Here is a 23,833-nt window from a genome sequence, read left to right as displayed (position 1 = left end):
CACCACTCATGACTTGACAGCGGCTCTACTTTTCCTCCGTGGCGCAGAGTGGTAAGCGGTGGTAACGCAACCGAAGCTCTGCTCACGGCCAGAGTTCGATTCCAACGGAAGGAGAAAGTCGAATCTCCGGTAAAAGGGGTTGAGGTCCACTCAGCCTTCCATCCATCCGTGGTCAGTAAAATGAGTACCCGGCATATGCTGGGGGGTAAAGGAAGGCCGGGGACGGAACTGGCAATCCCACCCCATATATACGGTCTGCCTAGTAAACGTCGCAAGACGTCACCCTAAGAGTCGGAAACGACTCGCACAAGTGCGGGGACACCTTTACCTTTCACCACTTTTCCTTCGCTTTTTTTTTTTTTTGAAAGAAAAATAGGTGGGCGGAGCAACTCAAAAGAAAGCCGCCCATCTTTTTTCTTTGCTCGTGGCCGCCGCCTCTGCTGAGACCAAGAGCGAGACAATTAGGGGGACATGCCCGAAAAAAGGTAAATGAGAGAACGCGGGGGCGCGCGCGTGTGTGGAAGGGTCCAACTCTTGCGAAGGGGGGGGAGGGACAGAGGTGGTGACGAGGAGATCTCGTTTTCTAGTAGCGGTTTTGTTAAAGCAGGGAAGAGACCATTTGGGAAGGGAAAGAGGGGGCAGGAGGAGGAGGGAAATGCAACAGTATTAATGTAAATAATAATAATAATAATAATATATAATACAATGGTTGTTATAAAACCATGGGTGAAGACATTGCCCCTCTTTAAACCCCTCACAACTTTTTCTAAACCCAACTACCAATAAAATAAGAGGCAATAATTCCCAAAACTTTGCCCCCCCTCAGGAAATGCCCCCTCAAAACTTTTTAAAGCCAGCTATGCCTGAACTAAAATAAATGTAAAAAGCTTTTAAAAAAGGGTTATGATATTTTATATGGTGGCCCAGCAGCTCACAAAACATTTTCTTGTATATTTCACCTCAAGAAATATCTCCAAGCCCCTCATTTACTATTTTTCTTTCCCCCCTCATAATCTCTCCCTTTTAAATATATTTGTCCCCTCAGCCCCCCCCATATAAGCTCTTCCCCTCATAAATGTTGCTCCTTTCATACTTCATTTTATAAATACACAGTATTTGACATAGGCAGATCAGTTTCTGTTTTCCTGTCTTGTTATACACATGAGCCTATATATGTGTGTGTGTGTGTGTACATATGTACATACACACACACACACACACTTAAAAAAAAAAAAGGGTTGTATCCAAAATTATTCTTACTCAGAGTAGACCCATAGAAACTGATAAGCGTGATTAACTCAGCTCTATTAATTTCAGTGGGTCTACTCTGAGTAAAACTCAGTGGGCGACAAGTAAGCAGCATCTTAAAAATGCTTATGGCAAGATTTAAAAAAATCTCTAACTTCTATAGTTCTGCTTCATAATTCTCTTCTGTATAAATGTTTCCTTTAAAAATTCCTCTCCATAAGAGTTTTCCCCTAAGTATTCTCCTTTTTTCAGTATTCCCCCTATTTTTCCCTTTCTACAATGATTTTCCTTTCCATCTTTCCATCTTTGTAAGCCTTTCTCCCTCACCCGGAATGAATATTCCCTTCCCAGGATCCCAAAAAAACCTTTCCTGCACTGTAAGTATTCTCCCCACATAACCTTATGAAAACCTTCCCTCCATAGACATTTGTCCCCTTATATGGGTAGCCTGAGAGAAGGAGAATAGGGGGAGAGACCTATGCAATTCCAGCTGCTTCCTGAGGGTGGTCCCAGTAAAGGAGACCCCCCGTTCATATCCTGCCCTTGCAATACATTTGCATTGCACAGAGCGGCTTGCAAAATTAGAATGCAAAAATTTAATACTGTTATTATATATTCTGCACCTCCTCATCAAGAGCCTGGAGTGGCCAACAGCATGTAAAATGCAGTAATAAACAACTCTTAAAAAATAACAGAATGCAAACAAAAGTATCACCATAGAATACAGCATTAGACATATTGTAGTCAGCAAAGCATCCTTACGACTCTCTACAAGAGGGGTGCAGTGTTGCACGTCGGTTTTCCAGCTTGGCAGATGTCTCATGTATAGTGCATAAGGGGGAAATATTTATCTCTTTCCTCAAAATATTTATATGCATTTGCATTGCACAGAGCAGCTTGCAGCAGTAAAGATGCAAAAATCTCATTCCTGTTATGCTTACAACTATAAACGGTTAACAATGTAACTATATATACAAATACGACAATAAACATTGACAAATATTGTACTGAAATAAAAATATATCATCATCATCATTTATTTCTTATACCCTTCACCTCCTCACACAGAGCTTGCAATGGCTCAAACAACAAGCATGGTTGAAGAGGCCTGTCAAGGAAGCTATTATGCTGTGTGTGGGGTAGGGAGAAAGGAGGCATATTTCAGAACGAGAAAACAAAGAAATATTGGGGACGAGAGATTAACTTCTTAGACTTTATTGTAAAAATAATAATAACTGGGTTCTGATGTATCCATCTGAGACTTCTTTAAAAACCTCAAATGTGAAATTGCTCGTCTTGTAACAAAAATATATAACGTGTCCCTAAGATTGAACTCTGTTCCAGAGGACTGGAAAGTGGCCAGTTTTAAAAAAGGGATCCAGGAGATCACAGCCCGTTTAGCTTTAGATCTGTTTCATGTTTCATAAAGAAAGCATTATTAAATAATAAACATCACAGTATAATTATAAAGCATAAAATACATTAACACACACACACACAAGTCAGTTATAATTTAACCAGAGTGGCATCAAAACTGTAACGTGGGCCTGACAAAACAGAGGTGACAAACCTAGATGTTGCTTTTGGGCTATACTTCCCATCATCCCTGACCCTTGGCAGTTGGGTCTTGATGGGAGGAGTCATCTGGAGGGCCACAGGTTAGCAACCCTTGTACTGCAACATTCATAAATGCAGAGACTTTATAAAGTTAATAAAACAGCCTTTGGCAAGCTGGGGCCCACCAGATGTTTTGGACTACAACTCCCATCAGCCCCAGCCAGCTGGTAAAGGCTGCAACCAGACATAGCGCTAAGACATCTCAGTCCCTTAAAACAGCAGTAACAAACCTGAAGAAAGGGCCCACTCTAAATGAGTATGCTTTTAAGGCTCATTTTAAAGACGGGTAATATTGGGGGTCATTTGCAAGTGTGTAGGCAGGGAAGTGCACCAAAGCTTGTATCCCTCCAAGCCTGGATGTTAAGAACGGGGTGGCAATCACCCCACCCTCTTTCACCTCCTGCTTGCCAGTTTCCCAGAGCATCTGTCTGGATACATTTTTTTTTAATGCTGGATGTTGGGAAGGAGCACTGTGTGTTTCAGAGAGAGAGACCTCTGTGTGTGTTTCCTCTTTTTTAAATAGCTTGCGTTTGTGCGTATGTGTGTGTGAGAGAGAGATTGTCTGGGTTCCTTGATAAGGAGCCTGAAAAAGGCATTAGGGAATAATCCCTGCAAGACAGTCCTTGTATAAACATTGGGGCACTCTGACCTGACAATTAAAGGGAGCTTTTGTGCCTACTTAGCAAACAAATGGGGGGGGGACTACTCTTGGGGGCTGGATTTCCCCTAGTGGCGGGGGGGGGGGGGGAGGCAAGCTGCCATTGGTGCGGTGGGCAGAGAATCCTGCTTCTGATTGGAGGGAGTGCCAAGGACAGCTTCTGATTGGCAGGTAAGTCAGGGCATCTGCAGGTGAGGGCTGGACTCTGATTGGAGGGGGGCTGCCTTGGGTACACCCCTTATTAGGGGTGGGTTGGCTTTGTGGTATTATTGAGAGCCGAAGTGTTGCTGTTTGCACAGCGTTAGGTGGAGGTTGGAGGCTGCTGGCCAGGGTCCATTTTGGAGGGTGGCTGTGCATAGATGGCCAATTCAATCCAAAAAGCACCCCCCCTTGCTGCCAGCCCCAAGGTCAGCAAGGCTGAATCTCACTTGGTGCCCACGTGGACAGCTGGCGTAAATAAACTGGAGGGCACTAAAAAGTCCACCCAGCTGGAGAAGCATTGTACGCTCCAGTGGACAATTGCAAGGAAGGATCACGCCACCAGGCAAGTGATCATTGTTTGAGCCCCTGATTGTGCTGCTGTCTCTTCTCTTCCTCCTCCAAACCTCTTCCCTGGAGATAAAAGTTTGTTAATGACATTCCCTTCCATGTCTCCTCTCTGGGGAGGGCATGAAAAGCACACCTTGAGAAGGCAAGCAGTGTCTTCTGCCTGCTCCCTCTTGCATTATCAGGAGCTGGAGATATAGAGGCTGTTACAATTTGTGACAGTTTCCCCCAGTTGTGAAAATATGGGTCTGGGTTGAGGACTCCTTGGCTGGACATGTGCGGGGAAAGTGAGACGAAGTGGCTCCTCAATGTATGTTTTTATTAGAAGTCATAACATTTGTCTAGCTAACTGCTGAATAACTTCCCAGTAGGAAGTATGACTGAATTGCATCTGAAAGTATTTCTTTAATAACAATTGTACTTAATCGGCCTTCCATCTTCTCCATTACGAGTATGTATTTTCTTTTTTCTGAAAGCTTGTGAAACCATTATTGCAATTAATCCTGTTAATTAGGTGCCATGTGTCTGTCTTGCTCTGGTATTGGATGTGGATTCCCTTCTCTTACTGAGCAGTCCTAGACCATTACTTGCCTTTACTTCCCTGAACTATCCTCCATCACAACTCTGCCTACTTTTAATGCAGGGCCGGGGTACCCATGGCCTTCCAGATGTTGTTGGACTGCAGCTACCACACAGCTGACCCGTTCGCCTGCTGCTGGTAATTGTAGTCCGGCAACATCTGGAGGGCCTCAGCTTAGCATACGTTGTGTCTTGCTTGCCTAACCTTCTTCCTGTTTCCTGCTTCCCAGGTTGCTTGCAATGGTGAACGAGTCCTTCGGCTCCGGCAACGGGGCCACTGTCATCGGCAATGGAGTTGCCCTCACTCGGTCTGACGGCAGCAGCGGCAGCGAGAGCTCGAAGGACAGCTCGCGATGTTCCACCCCCATCCTAGACGCCGAGCGGCACGACCGCCTGTGGGAGAAGATGCGGCGGCGGCAGGACTCCGGGGACAAGTGGTTCTCCCTGGAGTTCTTCCCTCCGCGGACATCCAACGGGGCTGTCAACCTCATCTCCAGGTGATGGCGCAGCTGCAAGGGGGGTGGAAGAAAAGAGGGGGAAATGAAAAGCCGAGCTTTGTGTTTGAAGCTGCTCCGTGTTGCCAGTTAAAGCAGGGGCATGGTATGAGCTGACTGGCACTGGCTTCATGACCTGCTTTCGACTTGGGTCTACTGTGCTAGGGAGCTCCCAGGGGAGGCTGGTCCATTGGGGCCAGTGGGGCCCTGCCCTGCCAACCTCAGTCTGCACTCAGCTAGCCTATACACCTGCCCGCCTTCTTACTTATAACCAGTCCCAGGAGTGGCACTGGCTGTCAGCTTCCTCCTCCTCCTCCTCCTCAGTCTCAATGTTGCCCTTGTACAAGGCTAGAATTAGTTGGTTCTGCCTGTCCTTGGCTCCATCTCCTGTTGGGCTCCCTGCCTGCCAGCCACCAGTCCCAACGGGAGCTCCCAGTCAGGAACTCCCTAAGAACATCAGAAGAGCCTGCTGGATCAGGCCAGTGGCCATCTAGTCCAGCATCCTGTTCTCACAGTGGCCAACCAGGTGCCTGGGGGAAGCCCGCAAGCAGGACCCGAGTGCAGGTCCCTAGCGCGTCCAATCCCAGCGGGCTTGCTCTCACTGCTGACAGCGAGCCTCGCTTGCCAAGGATAGCCAAGAGCTTGTGTTGAGCGGAGCTTGGAAAAGTTCCTCTTTTTGAACTACAACTCCCATCAGCCCAATCCAGTGGCCATGCTGGCTGGGGCTGATGGGAAATGTAGTTCAAAAAAAGGAACTTTTCCAAGCTCTGGTGTTGAGGCTCCTGATTGTGAAATGGCAGTCGCATCTCTACCTGTCTCACAACTGACCTTGCATACGACATTAGGTGTGGGGTAGGTGGGTGTGGTTTTGGACCCATGCTTGGCCTAATTTGGCCTGCAGGCTGGAGGCTTCCCCTCCCTGGTCTCGCTGTTGAGTGTCCTAGGCAGCAGCTGCACAGGCTGGTAACTTATTTTTGTTTCTGTTGGGTAAAAACCTGCAGGTTTGACCGCATGGGGGCAGGCGGCCCACTCTTCATCGACGTCACCTGGCACCCAGCTGGAGACCCGGGCTCCGACAAGGAAACCTCCTCCATGATGATGGCAAGCACGGCACTCAACTACTGTGGCCTGGACACCATCCTCCACATGACCTGCTGCAACCAGACCAAGGAGACAATCACGGCACACTTGCAGAAGGCTAAGCGGCTTGGTCTCAAGAATGTCATGGCGTTGCGGGGAGGTGAGTTGCCTCTTTGCCCGCCTGTGAGAATTTGGGGAAAGATGGTAGCTGGATAATCTAGCAGCAGCCATTCCATCAGAGGGAGAGATGGGATGACAGGGCCTCTCTGTCAGCTCTGCTGAGCGAGCAGCAACTTTGGGGTTCCCCTCGACCTCTTTCAATTTCTGTTGGTCATTGCGAGAATTCTGTAAGTAAGAACCAGTGCCTGAGTTTGCTCTTTTCCTTCTCCCTCCCCAGTCCCTCTTCCTTTTGTGTCGTGTCTTTTTAGTAAAGGTTATTATTGTTATTATTTAGACCATTTATATGTCACTTATATTTAAATAAAACTCTTAATTGGTATACAACATGTTAACATCTTGAAACGTAGATACAAAAAAACACAATTGATAAAATACAATTAATAACTGAACAAAACATCCTCTGTAGTATCACCATATAGTATGAACATTGCATATAAAACTAAGTACAAGAAATACAAGAAAAATCATCACAAACGTAGTAGACTAAACAAAATATTCCCTGGGCTTCAAGAAAAAATGAATAAAAATCAAGTTGAAAGAAACAAGTGTAGTTTTAAACATAGTAGATTCCACAAAATAAATCAGCTCATTTCTTAATCACAATAAAAAGTAAAACAATTAAAACAGACAGCCCCCTTTATAGCAAACAGAATTTCGTCTAGCTGCAGTTGAAAATAGATGTCATTCAGTTTATTCGAACACACCTTTACAGGATCAACACACCAATGTTCGAACACATCAACATTCTAAACCAACACACTCAAGCGTACTATTTTAGCACACCACAAATCAACCTCTACAAGCACTCGCGTAATTCAATCTCACATCCTAAAGTCAGCACACTCACATCTCCGCACCATGAGAACTACTCATACGTACAACCAAACACACGCACAGACTTTAAATAAAACATTCATACCAAACATACAACAAAGATTGTATCCGGTGCTAGTCCTATTCAGAGTAGACCCATTGCAGTCAATGAGCATGACTAACGTAGGTTCAGTAGGCCTACTCTGAATAAGATTTAGTTGAATACAACGCAAATAATTCTTTATCTAAGAACGAATGCCCGAACTCGTGTTTTTCTCTCTCCCAATCCCTCTTCTTTTTAGATTGTGAACCAGAGAGCAGCTTTATTATTGATCTTTGTCTGACACTGAGAGCCTGTTTTGTTTTATTTATAAGAGAGGAGTAAAAATTGGTGGGGTGAGGCCAGGGCTGTCAGGAGCGTATATGGATGCTGATCTTGGATGGGCATTTTCTATCCCAGGGCCTCTGTGATGTGCTGGTGGGGCCTGAAGGGCAGTAGGCAGAAGTTCCTGCTTCGCTAGTCCATATGAGAGGAGAAAGCCTACTTTTTAATTCCTGCTTTCCATGGTCCTGGCTTATATTCTCCAACACAGGAAGCTGCCTTACACAGAGTCAGACCGTTGGTCCATCTAGCACGGTATTGTCTACACTGACTGGCAGCAGCTCTCCAAGGTTTCAGGCAGGGAGTCTTAGCCTTACCTGGAGATTCTGCCGGGGATTGAACCTGGGACCTTCTGCCTGAAAAGCGGATGCTGTTCCACTGAGCCTGTGCAGGGGACACATAAATGAAGTAAAACCTGCACTGTAGGGGAGTGTGTTTACTAAAGGGGGGGGCCTGGTGCGCTTTTGTCTCCCCACACAGATCCCATTGGTGAAGAGTGGCAAGAGGAAGTCGAGGGTTTCAACTACGCTGTTGACTTGGTGAAGCACATCCGCTGCGAGTTCGAGGATTACTTTGACATCTGCGTGGCAGGTGAGAGAGCCCGGCTGCAGGCCTTCCAGTTCCACAGGAACAGCTAGAGGAAGGTTAAGGGGCTGTGTCCAGTGCTAGTTCTACTCAGAGTAAACCCACTGAAATGAATGGCCACGGCTAGCTTTACACCTGTTTGTTTCCATGGGTCAGCTCTGAGTAAGAACGAGTTGGTTCTGATCTTTATGGAGACAGGATCCATGTTCCAATTTGACCTTGGTACCAGTCCAAAAGGGGAATTTTAAGCAGATCACAGCCAGATGGAGACATTATATTTTATAATATACTAATATATAATGTATTTATTTCTACATATACGTGTACATATACACTACTTAGCTTCTGCAAGTGAAGCCCCTCTGAGCATTCCCTCCTCAAAGCTCTATAACTGCCACCTTGGTAACAGCATTTGTATGTTAGCAGCTGATGAAGGCGGAAGCTGAAACATTTTGTTAAAACAATGAAAACCTCTGTTTGGTTATCACAATTACGTTCATATATATTTTTAGGTGATTAACGGAATCCTTATAGGGATCCAGAGCAAGCTTGAGTGAAGTTCTGTTTGTTGCTTTCAAAACTGTCTTTTATATATATATATATATATATATATATATATGACCATTGGCCATACTGACTGCTTGGAATGATGGGAGATGAATGGCTACATGCTCCCTTCTATATCAGAAGCACCCTGTGTCTCTGAATACCAGCTACTGGGGAGTGCAAGTGCGGAAAGAGTTGCTGTTATGCGTCGGTCCTGCTTGTGAGCTTCCCACAGGAGTGTCTGATTGGCCACTGTGAGGACAGGATGCTGGACTAGATGGAGCCCCTTTTGGTCTGCCCCAGTTTCAGGGCTCTTCTTTATGTTCTTATGAATCCAGCTACTCCTGGAGGGCACCAGCTTCCCCAGTCCTCCTCCAGCTGGAAGCGTCGCAAGCTGAGAACTGGAAAGTAGGCTCTGTAGGTCAGCATGATGACCTTAAATCCTTTCCTGGCAACCGCCTGCACCTAGATGCACAGTGAAAGGATCCCTCCACTTCCTCCACCCCCCACTGTAGATGACTTGGAAGAGAGAATAGATTCCCGACACACACATTACACCTCCTGAGTTCTGGTGTGTAGACAGGGACCTTGTGAGAAAGGTCAGTCTCTCTTCACTCAGGGATCTGGAGGCTCTTGGAAATGGTAGGCACCTCTCTGGTGTGAAGTGAAAGGCCGAGCCACCTCCTCTCCTGAATCCTCTGTGTTCCTGATGGACTAGATGGGAAGCAGCCATAGTTCAGTGGCAGATCGTTTCTTTGCATGCAGAAGGTCCCAGATTCAATCCCTGGCATCTCCAGGTAGGGCTGGGAATGCCTCCTGCCTGAAATCCGGGAGAGCTGGATGGACCAATTTTCCTGACTCAGTATAAGGTTGGTGACAAGCACGCAATAGCTAGCTGCCAAGGCCAGCCAGAATTCATTAGGCAAGTGCTTGTAGGTGCAGACTGCAAAGGAAAGAAAGGATATGGGAGACTCAAGAGAGGAAAATGTTTTGTTGTTGTTATGTGCCTCCAAGTCGACTACGACTTATGGCGACCCTATGAATCAGTGGCCTCCAAGAGCATCTGTCATGAACCACCCTGTTCAGATCTTGTAAATTCAGGTCTGTGGCTTCCTTTGTGGAATCAATCCATCTCTTCTTTGGCCTTCCTCTTTTTCTACTTCCTTCAGTTTTTCCAAGCATTATTATCTTGTCTAATGAATCGTGTCTTCTCATTATGTGTCCAAAGTATTATAACCTCAGTTTCATCATTTTAGCTGAATGAAAGAAGCAAAACCTCATAGGATGAACCTTTGCAGTCCCCCAGTAAAGTTCTTAATTTTAAAAAATTGTGGGTTTTAGGGCAGTTGGTTGACAACATGGCTGAGATTCAGTAAGTCTTGCTATTTGTGCCCACGATTTTTAAAAAATTAAAATAATAAATTGTACAATATGTATATTTTGTATGTGAGCTACACATTTATATAATACACATTTATGATAAAGCAAAGACATCATACGGTTCAGTATTATCCTGATGTTTTATAACCCTCAATTGATTTTATGTATGTGCTGTTTTGGTTTTTACATTTAAAATTGTTTTTATAGATGCAATTCCCTTAACTGTTTTTATATATGTAACTATTTTATATTATATTGTACATCACTTTGGGATGCCTCACAGAGGTGATTCATAAATGAAATCACCACCACCATAAGTAAAAGGTGAAAAACAGCAGCTCCGAAGTTCATTATCTACCTTGTTGACCCTGAAGGTTACCCCAAGGGACACCCTGAGGCAGAGAGCTATGAAGAGGACTTGAAGCACCTGAAGGAGAAAGTTTCGGCAGGAGCCGACTTTGTCATAACACAGCTTTTCTTTCGGTCGGAGACCTTCCTCAAATTCTTGCAGGACTGCCAGGCCATTGGCATCACCTGTCCTGTCGTGCCGGGGATTTTCCCAATACAGGTGAGGCCACTTCATGTGGAGTTGGGAGAGTTTCCCGAGAGACACCAAGGTAGATGCTTCCAGGGAGGTCTTTTGATTACAAAAATGCCAGACTTTTGGCTTCGTGTTTCTGGAGATTTGTGTAGCTGCACTTAGAGCAGACTTGAAAAGAGCCACTCGTCTCTGGCGAGTTAGAGTCTCTTTCAGGTGACCAGACAGGGAAGTTTTGAAAAAACTGCTTCTTAGTTTCTTATAGGTCACCATTTTTAAAAAAAATAAAATAAACCACTTGTGTCCCATCCTTCTGTTCCTAAAGGGATATGCAAGGTGGCTGAGAAGGTTATTCAAAATGATAAAACAGCACAAAAGCAATATAAACAATAAATGGGTGACAAACTGGAATTGATGACTAATGTATGTTTGCTTGTTTGTTTGTTTATTAAATGTATATAGCCAAAGGCTGTTACAAAAGCAAAACATAAAACAACTATACACAAGACTAAAATAAAACACACTCAACTAATGTATGTATGAGGCAGCTAGAATAGTAACTTTGAACTTATAGTCTAGGGTGTCTTGTTAAATCTCTTTGTTTGCAATAATCACAGAATCTTGGGCTATACTTGTAGCAGAATGAGGTGGCGGAGTGAGCAGTTCCTCACCACGCTGACGTTGGAGGGGAGGCGATAGCATTTGCAATTCCTTTCCTTGTTTTCAAGAAAACACAAACCTCACAAGGGGTCAGGATAAGGCTCCCTCCTTGACAAAGTTAATTCTTAACCCACAGTGAAAACTCCAGGAGGAATGCAGTCAGGCTGCCAGGGGTTACTTCAGGTGACAGAAACGAGTTGGCTTCCCTGCCCACAAGTGTAGTATTCGTGCCTGCCCTCCGAAGAAATGTCAGATTTGACACTTGAGAATATCAGTCGCTCCAGACCTTTTAGAGCAGAGATTGGGGAATCAGTGGCCCTCCAGATGCTGCTGGGCTGTGACTCCCATCATCTCTGATCATTGGCCATGCTGGCTGAGGCTGATGGGAACTCGAGTCCAAACCTATCTACAGAGCCACAGGTTTACTCTAAGCCCTGCTTTAGTAGAGTAACCTTTGCTAGTGAGTATCCATGTGCCCTTTGCCCTCCAAAGGGCCATCATGATTTTAGTTTTCTTCGGGGGGGAAAGAACCAAAAGAGTTATCTGGAGCAATACGCTTGGTTCAGGAATTGTCAGAAACTCTTTGCTGCTTGCAAGGAGCTTTTTCCAAAGGGAAGCATTCAGACTTGTGATTCCCATCCAGAGGTGGAGGTTAGCAGTGAGTGGGTTGCCCCTCCCATTTGCGTCAGAGGCTGGGCTGTGCAAATGGCGATGCCCCGTCCCCTTCAGTGGGAGGAGACTCTCCCAGTTCCACTCCTGTCGGCTCCAAGGCAGCAGGGCTTTCCCCGAGCTCTATTCCATTACCACCCCTGCAGTCTGAAATGGCGCAGTCCATTCCGCCGTGCCATTTATGTGTAGGCCAGGGGTTCCCAAACGTTCTTCCCCACTTGAAAATAGCTGAGGGGTCTTGGCAGACCACTGAACTGTTTTTCTGATGGTTGTCGCAATTGGGATGTCCCGTGCTAGATGCTGTGCGATGTTTAACGGCATTCGTATTGCTCTGTTTGTTTCTCAAATTGTACTTCATTGTATTCCATTTTGCATTGCATAGGATTAAAATGGCTATTCAAAAAAATACAGTTTAAGAAACAAAAGAAGGCATAAGAATGAAATTAAAAATCAATATGGCTTATTTAACGTGGGCATGGCGTGGGCCACCTGAATGAAGTTCATGGACCAGTTTGGGAACCCTTGATGTAGACCCACCCAGTCGTGATGACCGATATGCAAGTGGCCAGTTGATTTAGAATTTTGTTTTATTAAACTTGGTACCCTGCCTACTTCTTTATTTTCCCCTCCCCTTCTCTCACGCAGGGCTACCATTCCCTGCGCCAACTTGTTAAGCTCTCAAAGCTGGAGGTGCCCCAGGAGATCAAAGACATCATCGAGCCCATCAAGGACAACGATGCGGCCATCCGCAACTACGGCATTGAGCTGGCGGTCACCATGTGCCGGGAGCTGCTGGACAGCGGCCTGGTCCACGGCCTGCATTTCTACACCCTGAACCGGGAAGTGGCAACCATGGAAGTGCTCAGGCGTCTGGGCCTTTGGAAAGAGGACCCTAGGTGAGCACCGGGGGACCCCCTTTTCCGCTTGTACTTAAAAGTCACTCTTGGTAAGCAAGCCCACGAAAGCTACTAGCTTGCAACACTTTTAGTAGCTTTCTAAGAGGATAGTAGCTGTTGTGTCTGTGCCGGCTGCAAAGTAAGAGAAGCCTCCTCTTCTGTAGCCAACACAGATGTGAAGGCTACCAGTGCCTTAGCAGGCTACTAAAAATTGCTTTCTAGGATGCAGACTGGTGGAAGAGGAATAGAGAGATCCATCCCTCTCCCCCCAAGCGTAATCTGCAGGGAAGCCCATCACCAAGGAAGGGTTATGTCCCACGCAATGGGAGATCAGAAATTCCTGGTTGGACATGCAAAGGCACCTTAGAGGATAAGTGCTCCTGCAGCTGGCTGGAGTCAGACATCCAAGTTGTCCCTGCAAGACTCTGGAGCAACTGGTTGACTCTGTGGAACTCGCTGCTCTGGCCTTGTCTCCATCCAGTCAGCCTGTGCTAGGGATGGGTAACTCTCTGCATCGGGTTTGATTGGAGCATTTGGTCACTCCCTACCGAGAGATGGAACAGACAGCCTCCTCTGATGGGCAGTTGATACTTCTACATCTCTGCATGTAGAAGCTTGCCTCTTTCCATTTACAAGGCATGCACAAAACAGTGATTTCTGCATACATGTGGGGACGGGCTGCTCCAAAGACATGTAATTAATTCTTCCTTACATGCATGCTGTAAAAGTAAACCTTAAGAACAGCATAAAAATATAAGAATGGTCCTGCTGGATTCAAGCCAGTGGCCCACCTAATCCAGCCTGCTGTTCTCACAGTAGCCAACCATGTGCCCGCGGAACTCCTGCAGTCAGGACCTGTGTGCGACAGAAGCACGCACCCCTCCTGCGGTTTCCAGCAACTGATCTTAAGAAGCACACTGCCTCCGACTGTGGGGGGTACATCGTGTTGGATGTCAGAGTGAATCACCCTTTTGTGTTTTAATTCAGGGGAAAGAAGTATGTGTCTCCTGTTGGGGGGAAAATGCTGAAATATCTGTTTAGTGTACCTATATGTGCAAACATTTTAACCTTCTCTCCCTTCTTCCTCCTCTCCCCTGCCCCCGCAATAAGGCGCCCCCTGCCATGGGCAGTCAGTGCTCACCCAAAACGGCGAGTTGAAGATGTTCGACCCATTTTCTGGGCCTCCAGACCGAAGAGCTACATCTACCGAACTCAGGAATGGGATGAGTTTCCCAACGGCCGCTGGTGAGTGTGGTGTGGTGGCAGCAGTGGCTGGTTAAGTTCCTCCAGAAGAATCTGGTTAGGCTGGGAAGCGGTTTACCCATTTGAATTAAGAGTTAAAAAGAAAATACTTGAAAGAGGAGACTGTGTCCAAGTAGTCCTACTTACAGTAGACCCATTGAAATTAATGGACCTACGTCATGGATATTCATTTTAACGGGTCTGATCTGTGTTGGAGCAAAATTGGATACAGCCACATATTTGGGGCTTTTAAGATTACCTGATTCTTTCTATTATATATCAAATTCTAACCAATTGTGGACTCCAAGGCAACTTACAAAATGCATTAAAAAACATGCTTGCACTTTATAGTAAGTGACTGATAAATGAAACCAATACATAATAACAATATATTTATAAATGTATTTCTATGTTGCTTTTTAATTAAAAACATCAAAAGAGTTACAAGTTAAAAACAACCACCACCGTTCAATAAAATCAATAAAAATACAATAAAAACAAAGGTCAGCTATTGTGAAAAGACATCATCTTAATTGCCTGCATAACCCTGGCGGAACAGAATAAACAAATGACAAAAACCAATTAACAATTTGTTAACCTGCAGTTAAAAGTAATTTAAAAGCAATTCAATGCTAATTAACTAAAAGAGCTGGAGAAACTGGAATCTAAGGCCTGATTATTTCTTTTGAAAGAGAAGGGCCGTAGCTCAGTGGTAAAGCATGTGCTTTGCATGCAGACGGTCTCAGGTTCCATCCCCAGTGGCATCTCCAGGTAGGATTAGGAACTTCTCCTGTCAGAAACCTGCCAGTCAGTGTAGACAGTAGTGAGCTAGATGGACCAGTGGCCTGACTCAGTATAAGACAGCTTATATGTTCCTATGAAACATAAACTTAAAAGTGTTAAAAGTTTTAAAGTGTTTTTAGCACTTTGCCACCCTGGGCTGCTGCTGAGAGGAAGGGCAGGATACAAATTAAATAAATAATAATAATAATAATAAACTGGCCAAGCAAATAGCAGCAGGAACAGCGCCTCCTACTGGCCAGGCAAAGCTGAGGCAAGCAGGACAGACAAAGACGGCATAGGACAAATTACAATCAGAGGAACAGGGTGGGCCCTTCAGTATATGTATCTCGGATGTCAAAGGCCAGGGTCTTCAGTCTGTGACAAAAGATGCCAGACACCCCTCTGTGGGGAGAGAATTTCACAACTTAGGGGCTGCCACCCAGAATGCCCTCTCCTGGACCCCCACCCACAGGATTTCCATGGGCAGCGGAGCTACCAAGAGGAGCCCCCTTTGCTGAACTTAACACCCAAGAGTGTTTGGAGCCTAAGTCGTTTAGGGTGTATCCCGCATTAGTCGTATTCAGAGGAGTCCCACTGGAATTAATAGGGATGACTAGAATCATAGAATAGTAGAGCTGGAAGGGGCCGATAAGGCCATCAAGTCCAACCCCCTAGCATAGGCTCATTCATTTAAGTGGGTCTCCTCAGAGTAAAACTTAGCTGGATACAACTCCAAGCAGTCAAAGAAGTCCTTTTGTACTCTTGGTTGCTGTTACCAATTCACATCCTTGGGGAAGTGGGGGTCCGTTGAAACAACCGTGCTCCATGTTTCTTGATCCTGTCTGTGGGTGCCCAGCCTCGCTCCTCCACTTGTGAAAGTGCCAGTTCTGCAGACAGAAGTGGCTGAGTGGGCATTTATGGGGGGAAGCGATCCTAAGTTGTTAAGGGCTTTATATGCCAACAGAAGTAGTAATGTTTGTTTGCACTTGCAAGGAATCAGTCTTTTAGCTTGGCAGCTTCTACACTCTGGAACTCCCTGCTGATTGATATTAGGCAGGCGCCTTCACTGGACTCCTTTGTGCGCCACCTAAAAACTTTGTTGTTAGGCATTTAAAGTTGACGTGTATTTTAATTGGTAATTTTAGCTTATAATGTACATTTCAACTGGTGCTCTTTACATATGAATCTCTTGTTTTTAACTATGACTTTTATTGACAGTTTTAATGTATGCTTTATAGTTTTTGTAAACTGCTTAGAGCAGGGGTGGGGAACCGTTGGCCTTCCAGATGTTCCTGAACTACAACATCATCCCTGGCCATGCTTGCTGAGCCTGATGGGAGTTGTAGTTCAGCAACATCTGGAGGGCCAACGGTTCCCCACACCTGGCTTAGAGGTTTCCTTTACAAGCACTGCCCTTGGGAGGAAGGACAGGATATAAATTGAATAAGTGATAATCAAGCAGTATGAATATTTGGTTAAATAAATAAATGAAACAAACTTGCTCCCCCCCCCCCAAAAAAAAAACCTTCAGGGGTAACTCATCCTCACCAGCCTTTGGGGAGCTGAAAGACTACTACCTGTTCTACCTGAAGAGCAAATCTCCCAGGGATGAGCTCCTGAAGATGTGGGGTGAGGAGCTGACCAGTGAGGAAAGCGTATTCGAGGTGTTCAGGTGTTATATCGCCGGAGAGGCCAACAAAGACCGGCACAAGGTGAGAGCTGCAGATCCTGAGCATGGACCCTACACGGAGAAAGAGCAGCATTGGGTGTTGGGTCTCGATGCTGACAAGCTGAGCCCAACTTTGTGGTGTGTCCTGACCAACAGACTCAAACCCAAAGCGGGGGTTGGTGCCTGCCCCTCAGCTATGTAGCAGAAGACCACAGCAAGGTGCCTGGTACTGAGAACAATTAGTCCACCTAGCCCAGTATTGTCTACGCTGACTGGCAGGGGCTGTCCAGGGTTTCAGATGGGGGCATTCCCAGCCCTACCTGGGACCTTCTGCATGCAGAGCAGGGGCTCTTCCCCTGAGCTACAGCCCCATAGAGTGGGGTGGTTGGAGAAACCTTTAGTACCACTCCCTATATATATATGTATATATATATATGAGTGTGTGTGTGTGTAGTATTTTATGTATTTTAATTGTATTTTAATGTTTTGTGATTTTTACAATTTTATTATGTACGTGTTTGATTTTATTTTTGTAAGCCACCCTGAGTGCCCTATTACAGGGTAGAAGGGCGGGATAGAAATATTTTAAATAAATAAACCTGAGTACGTGGCGTGTGCCAGTTCTGCGTGTTACAGGAGGACAAATTTAAAAGGAGTTTGGAAGCGTGGGAGAAAAGGGTGCATACGCAACCTGCCCCTTCCGAAATCTCGACAGATTCTTTTTCTCTCCCGTAGGTGACCTGCCTGCCTTGGAACGACGACCCCCTGGCGGCGGAGACCAACCTCATGAAAGCGGAGCTGGCCAAGGTGAACCGGAGGGGGATCCTGACTATCAACTCCCAGCCAAACATCAACGGCAAGCCTTCCACCGACCCAATTGTGGGCTGGGGGCCCGACGGAGGCTACGTCTTCCAGAAGGTAACGTCTCTGTTCCCCTCTCCTGTATTGATTTTTAAGCCTGCCTTTCCATGTAAAATAAAGAACTGTGGTAGGGGGGAATAACCTGCCTTTTGTGGTGAAGTTTTATGACCATGGCGTAAGTCTTATAGTCTGTGTGTTGTGGCAAATGGTACAAGGTTTACTCACAGGCTGCCGTTCAGGGCCAGGTCTTCATGAACATAGGAACTGTCTTATACAAAGACAGATTATTGACCCGTCTAAGCTTAGTACAGCTGACACTGACTGGCAGTGGCTGTCCAGGATTTCAGGCAGGGGACTTTCCTAGCCCTACCTGGAGATGTCAGGTGGTATAAAATATTGCAAAGCAGGATCTAGGCTGTGCAGGCCTGACAAAAATGTAGGATTATTCAAATTAAAAACAGCTTAGAATCACACAGGGGAAAACACATTAGCTGTAGACTTATCAGATGTTGTTGAAAGCCAACTCCCATCATCCCTGACCATTGGTCATGCTGGCTGGGGCTGATAGGAGTCGTAGTCACAACACCTGGGGGGCACCATATTGGAAGTTCTGCTGCTGCTGTTGGAAATATAACAACACTGAATAAAAATGTGGATTGTACGCAGAGTGGATTCCTTGCAGGCCTAGAGGCATCTTGTGAAAGGGGTTAGGAGAGGCCTCCCCTGCCAGCGAGCTTTACCCTGGGAAGACTTCCCTTTTTCCTTTTGTCTAAAGGGTTGAGCTGCAGAACCAGCTTGCCCGAACAGCTGTAAAGTAGCCGGGTGGGGGCTGAATCGAGCTAAATCAAAGAGGTTTGGCTGCTCTGTGCCTGCAGATATCGGAAGCAGTCAAGATAAATAAAGATTCCCCCGCCCTAGAAATGTGGAAGGAGAATGCAGAGGGGAATGACAAGCCTATTACAACCAGGCAATAAATTGTGGAGGGTTGGGGGGAGCGAGGGGCTGTGATCCTCCAAACCAGCTGGTTACCAAGCAAGCAGCAGGGAGATTAAGTGGTGCGAGCAGGTCTGCCTTTGCTGCCGAGACAAAAGGCTGTGCGTTTCAAAGCTGTCATTATGAGCCCATTGGGACTCTCTGTCAGCAGCCCCCATTAAACTGGGCCCTCCTGCAGTGAGGTTGCTCCCCTCCCAGAAAGCGTGCAGAGCCCAGAAGCGTCACATTCATCCTGCTTCTTTAAAAGCAGCCTCTTGATCTTCGCTCCCCCTTCCTTTTTAATTCTTAAATACAAGCTGATTAGAATGAGAAACACAGCATATATGTGGCTTAAAAAATGTTCCTGCAAAATCCACTCCTGGATAAATGTATTATTGTATGAGCTTGCTTCTCTTAATCCAAATGAGATTAAGTCTGAGTGAAACTCTGTGTGATGCTAATACCAGTCCAATGGGGTCTCTTCCTGTGAGAGGCAACCAAGATTTTAGCTGCTGTTTATAAACCCAGCACTTTTCCTAAACTGCTGTTCTCCACCTGGTGGCAGAAATACGCAAGTAATAAAACAGAATAATTTTACTGCAGTCACAAATGAATAAAGTAGCCAAGTGCTAATGTTATGGGATCTGGTGTGAGACTGAAGAAAGGATGACCAGTCTGCTCCATAAGGCAATGGAGCCCCTGATCCCTACAGGGAACACGTGAAGCTGCCTCACATACCGAGCCAGACTGTGAGTCCATCTAGCTCAGTACTGCCTACATGGACTGGCAGCAGCTCTCCAGGATTTCAGGCTGAGGACGTTCCAGGTTGAACTTAGGACCTTCTGCATGGAAGGCAGTTGCTTGGCCACTGAGCCACAGCCCTTCCCTGTTATTAAGAATATAGAGACAAAGCAAGCCTCCTTATTCCAAGTCAGGCTGTGGATCCATGTAGCTCAGTATTGCCTACACTGACTGGCAGTGGCTCTTTAGGGTTTCAGGCAGGGAGTCTTATACCAGCCCTACCTGGAGATGCTGCCGGGGGTTGAACCTGGGACCTCCTGCATGCCGGGCCGATGTTCTTCCACTGAGCCACGGTCCTTCCCTGGACTGCCCGCAAAACATTCCCTTCTCTGCTAAAAGAGTCTTGTTTTAAAGACAGAGTTATGGTGGCATAGTCAGACGGGCATGAAATGTTACACCCGCACACACAGTTAAACAGCATGGGGCCAAAAGGCCATGAATTGCAAGAGGCATGGCCAGCAATATTCCCATGCAAACACTCCAGCGTGTACAAAATAAGCACAGCAATGTTACAAAATGGCATTTGCTAGCGATAAGTTCTTTTTTAAGATTACTGCTGTTTGTACACTTTTGAGCTTTGCATGGAAATAACCTGGGTTGTGCCTTTTGCATTTCAAGGCCTTCAGGGCCCTGCTGGTTACCTTTTTTTAAAACAAACAAACAAACCCCTCAGACTAGTGCTGCTACCTTTTTTGATGCTACAGAAGGGCTTGGATTTTTCTGACAGGACCCATCGCCAGCCATATCAAGCTGTCCTCTCCCCCCCTTGCTAAGCAGTGCATCACCCCAGCCACTTAAGTCCTACATTTGGGCCCCATCCTGCCACCATCTCATCCCTCTCCCTGCGGTGTTGCAAAGCCTCCAAAGGTGGTCTGTAATAGAGCCCTCCCAAGCAGACCCCTGTATCCCCAGAAGCTGGTCTTACCTGCTGGTGTTACTCTGTCTGTGTCGGAATGCAGGAAATGCCAATGGGGGTCCCTCCATCCGAATTCGCTGTCTTTGGAACTGGCAAAGTGGCGGGCTTGCTTCCAAGAGGAAGAATAAGGGGCAGGGTTTTTTAGGGTACTTACATAAGAAGCTACCTCATACTGTCAAATCATTGGTCCATCTAAATCGGTATTGTCTACACTGACTGGCAGCAGCAGCAGTTCTCCAAGGTTTCAGATAAGGGACATTTCCAGCCCTCCCTGCTGCCGGGGATGGAACCCGCGACCTTTTGCATGCAAAGCAAGTGCTCTCCCATTGAGCTACGGCCCTTCCTCACCATGCAACAGAAATCTGGGTTGGCCATTTAATAAAGGAGAAGAGCGCTGGTATTTTAGACATGCTTCTGAGCACTCCGCAGCTAATTTTCTAGCCAGCTCACCAGTTCTATAGACTGATGTTGTTGTTACGAAATGGGCATATCTGTTAGGTATGTATTTGCTGCCCTTTTTAAAAACAAATGCTGCTGTTTTTCACATTGTTACTGTCGATTGCATTCTTTCTTGTTAGCCCTCCTGGGTAATTTTTAGTAAACAAGTCACTATTTTGTAAAAAAGCTTCAGCTTATAAATAAATAGACTTTTCCTCAGGCAAACAGGCATCAGCCAGGTTCAGAAGCACAAGTTCTTAATGTCCTGGTCATGGAAGCAGCCATTTCTCCACCTGGCTCATTATTGTCAGCACCGACTGGCAGCAGTGACTCTCCAGGGTTTCAGGGAGGGGCCATTCACAGCCCTGCCTGGACATGTTGCTGGGGACTGAATGTGGGGTCCCTGTGCATGCAGAACAGATTCTTTACCACTGAGTGACAGCCTTTTCCCCCACGCCAAGGGCTATCTTGTTGAGTGCTGGCCTGCAAGGGAATCTCTGGGCTTAACATCTCCTCTCCCGTCTCGTTCCAGGCTTACCTAGAGTTCTTCACTTCCAGCGAGAACGTCAGAGCGCTCCAGACAGTACTGAAGAAATACGGTGAGCGTGTGAACTACCACATCGTCAATGTCAAGGTATGACCCTCCCTTGGCAGCCTGGAAGTGAAACGTTTCTGGAGAAACTTGATGAAGCCAGACGCTCACTCTTTGGCCCGAGAGCAAACTGGGAACAAACCCTCTGATCGATTTCCTGCTTTGATCTCTGGAGAATCTTTTCAGTTTCGTTCAACCCCTGCTTTGAGTTGGAGTTTGTGGCTCCTCCTGCAGTCCCCAGGTCTGGTGTAGGGAACCTGTCAGCCCTCCAAACGTTGCTGAACGACAACTGCCGACATCCCTGGCTATTGGCCATGCTGGCTGGGGCTGATGGGAGATGTAGTTGGGCCAGAGGTTCCCCACACCTGTGCTAGCCAAGGAATCGGATCAGCTTGGCCTCTGGATTTCCTCCACCCAGGGGGAAATTGTGATTTTGGGTATCAGATCTGTAGGGATGGATGGCATCAAACCATGACAAATGGCTGATGTAACTGAAAACCCAGTGCAGCTTTTTCCTGGACACATGCCCTGTTTTTCTCCTTTCTAACACCTCCATGTCGGCAGGGTGAAAACATCACCAACGCTCATGACATGCAGCCAAATGCCGTGACGTGGGGAATCTTCCCTGGCAGAGAGATCATTCAGCCGACGGTTGTGGATCCAGTTAGCTTCATGTACTGGAAGGTAAGAGGATTATTGTGACCCCCTCACACACACACACACATTTAGGAAGTGCAGATCTGAGGCTTCAGTAAATTTTAATGAAAACGTGTGTGAACAAAGGTGGAAGGTGCCAAGTAGTATTCTGTGGAACTGGTTGTACCAGGGTGTCTCTGGTCCTCACAAGTTCTTTTAACATATTAGTGTTCAATCCCCATTTGTGTCTGCACAAGTACAGTGAAGTTGTGTGTTTGTGTATGTGTGCGCGCATTCTAAAGGGCTCTTGGGGAAGGACCATAGTTCAATGGAGGAGCATCTGCTTTTTATGCAGAAGTTCTCTGGTTCAATCCGGGGCATCTCCAGGTAGGTACTGTTCTACCCCTGATCTATGGTCCTGTGACTTGAAATGGCTGTCCCAAAGAGTTTTTTTAAAAAAGGCAATGAAAATGATTAAATTTGGGAGGCGGGGGTGACAACAAGGCTATGTAAGAATGCTTGGACAAAACATCTTGGTTGGCTGGTTTAATCGGCCACATGGCAGGTTGCATCTCCATGTCTTTAGTAGTATTTATTTATTTGTCATTTATGAATCGCTTTCTATGAAGCATCTTGAAGCAATTTCACAATCCAATAAAAACATACAAAATAATTACATATGTGAGAACAATTCCAAATCCAACACAAGTACTGATTGGGATAAAAACCTGCACTTGGATGACTGTATGGACAAAGTTCCCCCTGCATTTGCACTGAAAGTAAACTGCCGGGGATTGTGGCCCGTTTTAAATATGTGCATTGTGCTAACCCACTTACCTTTCCCCTCCCTCAACCTTGGACAGGATGAGGCCTTTGCCCTCTGGATCGAGCAGTGGGCCAAACTCTACGAAGAGGAGTCTCCTTCCCGCATGATCATCCAGTACATCCACGACAACTACTTCCTCGTCAATCTGGTGGACAACGACTTCCCTCTCGACAGCTGCCTCTGGCAGGTCTTGGAAGACATGCACGAGCTCTTGAACTGTCCAGAGGAGCCGTGAAGGGTTGCCCCCTGCCCCAGCAAGTACGGCCAGAAATAGTCAAAACCTTTGTGATGTGAAGTTGGAACTGCAGCGGCCCAGACACTCCTCAAGAGGGCGCCTCTGGCTGCACTTTCCCATCGCCTTCCTGCGGGTGGCTAGTTCGCCATCCACACACGGGCGCTCTCCCTTCCGATCCAAAATACTGAGGATCCTCTTGAGCCACCCCCCTTTTTTTTGTGGTTACAAGTCCTTTCCCTTTCACTGAGACTAATGGCAGCTAGAAATCTTAATGCCCTCCTCTTTCTGGCTGTTCCCCCATCCCGCCCCTTCTTCCCAGGTTGCACTCTAAAAAAAAAAAAAGTATTCAGCTGCTGCTTCAGTGCGACACCTTCTGATCAGCTATTGATGTGATTGATAGCTTCACAGTCCCTAATTTGGAACTGTCCATTATGCCCAGGGCATTCCAAGTTGTAAAAAAGGAGGGTAGCCACCTCTGGCAGCGGTACAGCTGCCTTCCTTGGGCAAGGAGGGACTATGTGTGCTTGGTTAACTATTTATTTTTATTTTATTTTAAGATGCAGGATCATGGAACTGTCCTGCATTTTTTCGTTTTCTCTTGGGAGAGAGATCAGATATTTAAACATTTGTAAAGGAAGGTAAGGAAGGAAACAAACTAAATGAAATATAATTGACGCCCGCATGAGGTTTTTTTATGTATTTAAATTAAAGGACTCTCTAGGGAGTCATGTTATATAGCAGTGTTTTTGGTGCCCATACAGCACTGGTTATAGGTACACAGGAAACTGCCTTGTGTTAGCTCTGTCTATTGTAAACCACTACACAATCTCCAGCTTATAAATGGTCTATAAATGGAAATAATGAATAAATACTAGGTCAGATTACTTGTCCATCTGCCTTGGGATGGGAAATTCCAGCGGTTGTCCTGATATTGCCGGACTCATCTCCCAAGATCCCTAAATATTGCTGGCTGGAACTGATGAAAGTTTTG

At 46.2% G+C, this 23,833-nt stretch overlaps 1 protein-coding gene across 2 annotated transcripts; it reads left to right on the top strand.

The window, feature by feature from the left end:
• Positions 1-20: 20 nt before the first annotated feature.
• On the top strand, positions 21-23,577 carry MTHFR (methylenetetrahydrofolate reductase). 2 transcript variants are annotated; one of them, XM_061602047.1, is made up of 12 exons: positions 21-485; positions 4,879-5,145; positions 6,144-6,382; positions 8,078-8,188; positions 10,483-10,676; positions 12,621-12,871; positions 13,982-14,116; positions 16,428-16,608; positions 17,301-17,483; positions 21,086-21,187; positions 21,710-21,829; positions 22,645-23,577. In XM_061602047.1, exons 1-12 carry the CDS (start codon positions 472-474, stop codon positions 22,840-22,842), a joined length of 1,995 nt encoding a protein of 664 aa, XP_061458031.1. In that variant the 5' UTR covers positions 21-471; the 3' UTR covers positions 22,843-23,577. The 2 variants fall into 2 exon arrangements, with proteins under 2 accessions (XP_061458031.1, XP_061458030.1); XM_061602046.1 differs by lacking the exon at positions 21-485 and adding an exon at positions 3,828-4,067.
• The last annotated feature ends 256 nt before the right edge of the window (positions 23,578-23,833 follow it).

The sequence above is a fragment of the Rhineura floridana genome, chromosome 18 (genome assembly GCF_030035675.1).
Source record: "Rhineura floridana isolate rRhiFlo1 chromosome 18, rRhiFlo1.hap2, whole genome shotgun sequence".
NCBI classification, from domain to species: Eukaryota; Metazoa; Chordata; class Lepidosauria; order Squamata; family Rhineuridae; genus Rhineura; species Rhineura floridana.
This window is presented reverse-complemented; position numbering and strand designations above follow the sequence as displayed.

What these genes read in the sequence shown, in the direction of transcription:
- MTHFR (XM_061602046.1), top strand. Translation starts at nt 3,883, where the DNA reads ATGGCCAATTCAATCCAAAAAGCACCCCCCCTTGCTGCCAGCCCCAAG. An exon ending in GAGTTTCCCAACGGCCGCTG is followed by an intron (nt 14,117 to 16,427) that starts GTGAGTGTGGTG and finishes AAAAACCTTCAG; the next exon opens with GGGTAACTCATCCTCACCAG. An exon ending in GAGGCTACGTCTTCCAGAAG is followed by an intron (nt 17,484 to 21,085) that starts GTAACGTCTCTG and finishes GTCTCGTTCCAG; the next exon opens with GCTTACCTAGAGTTCTTCAC.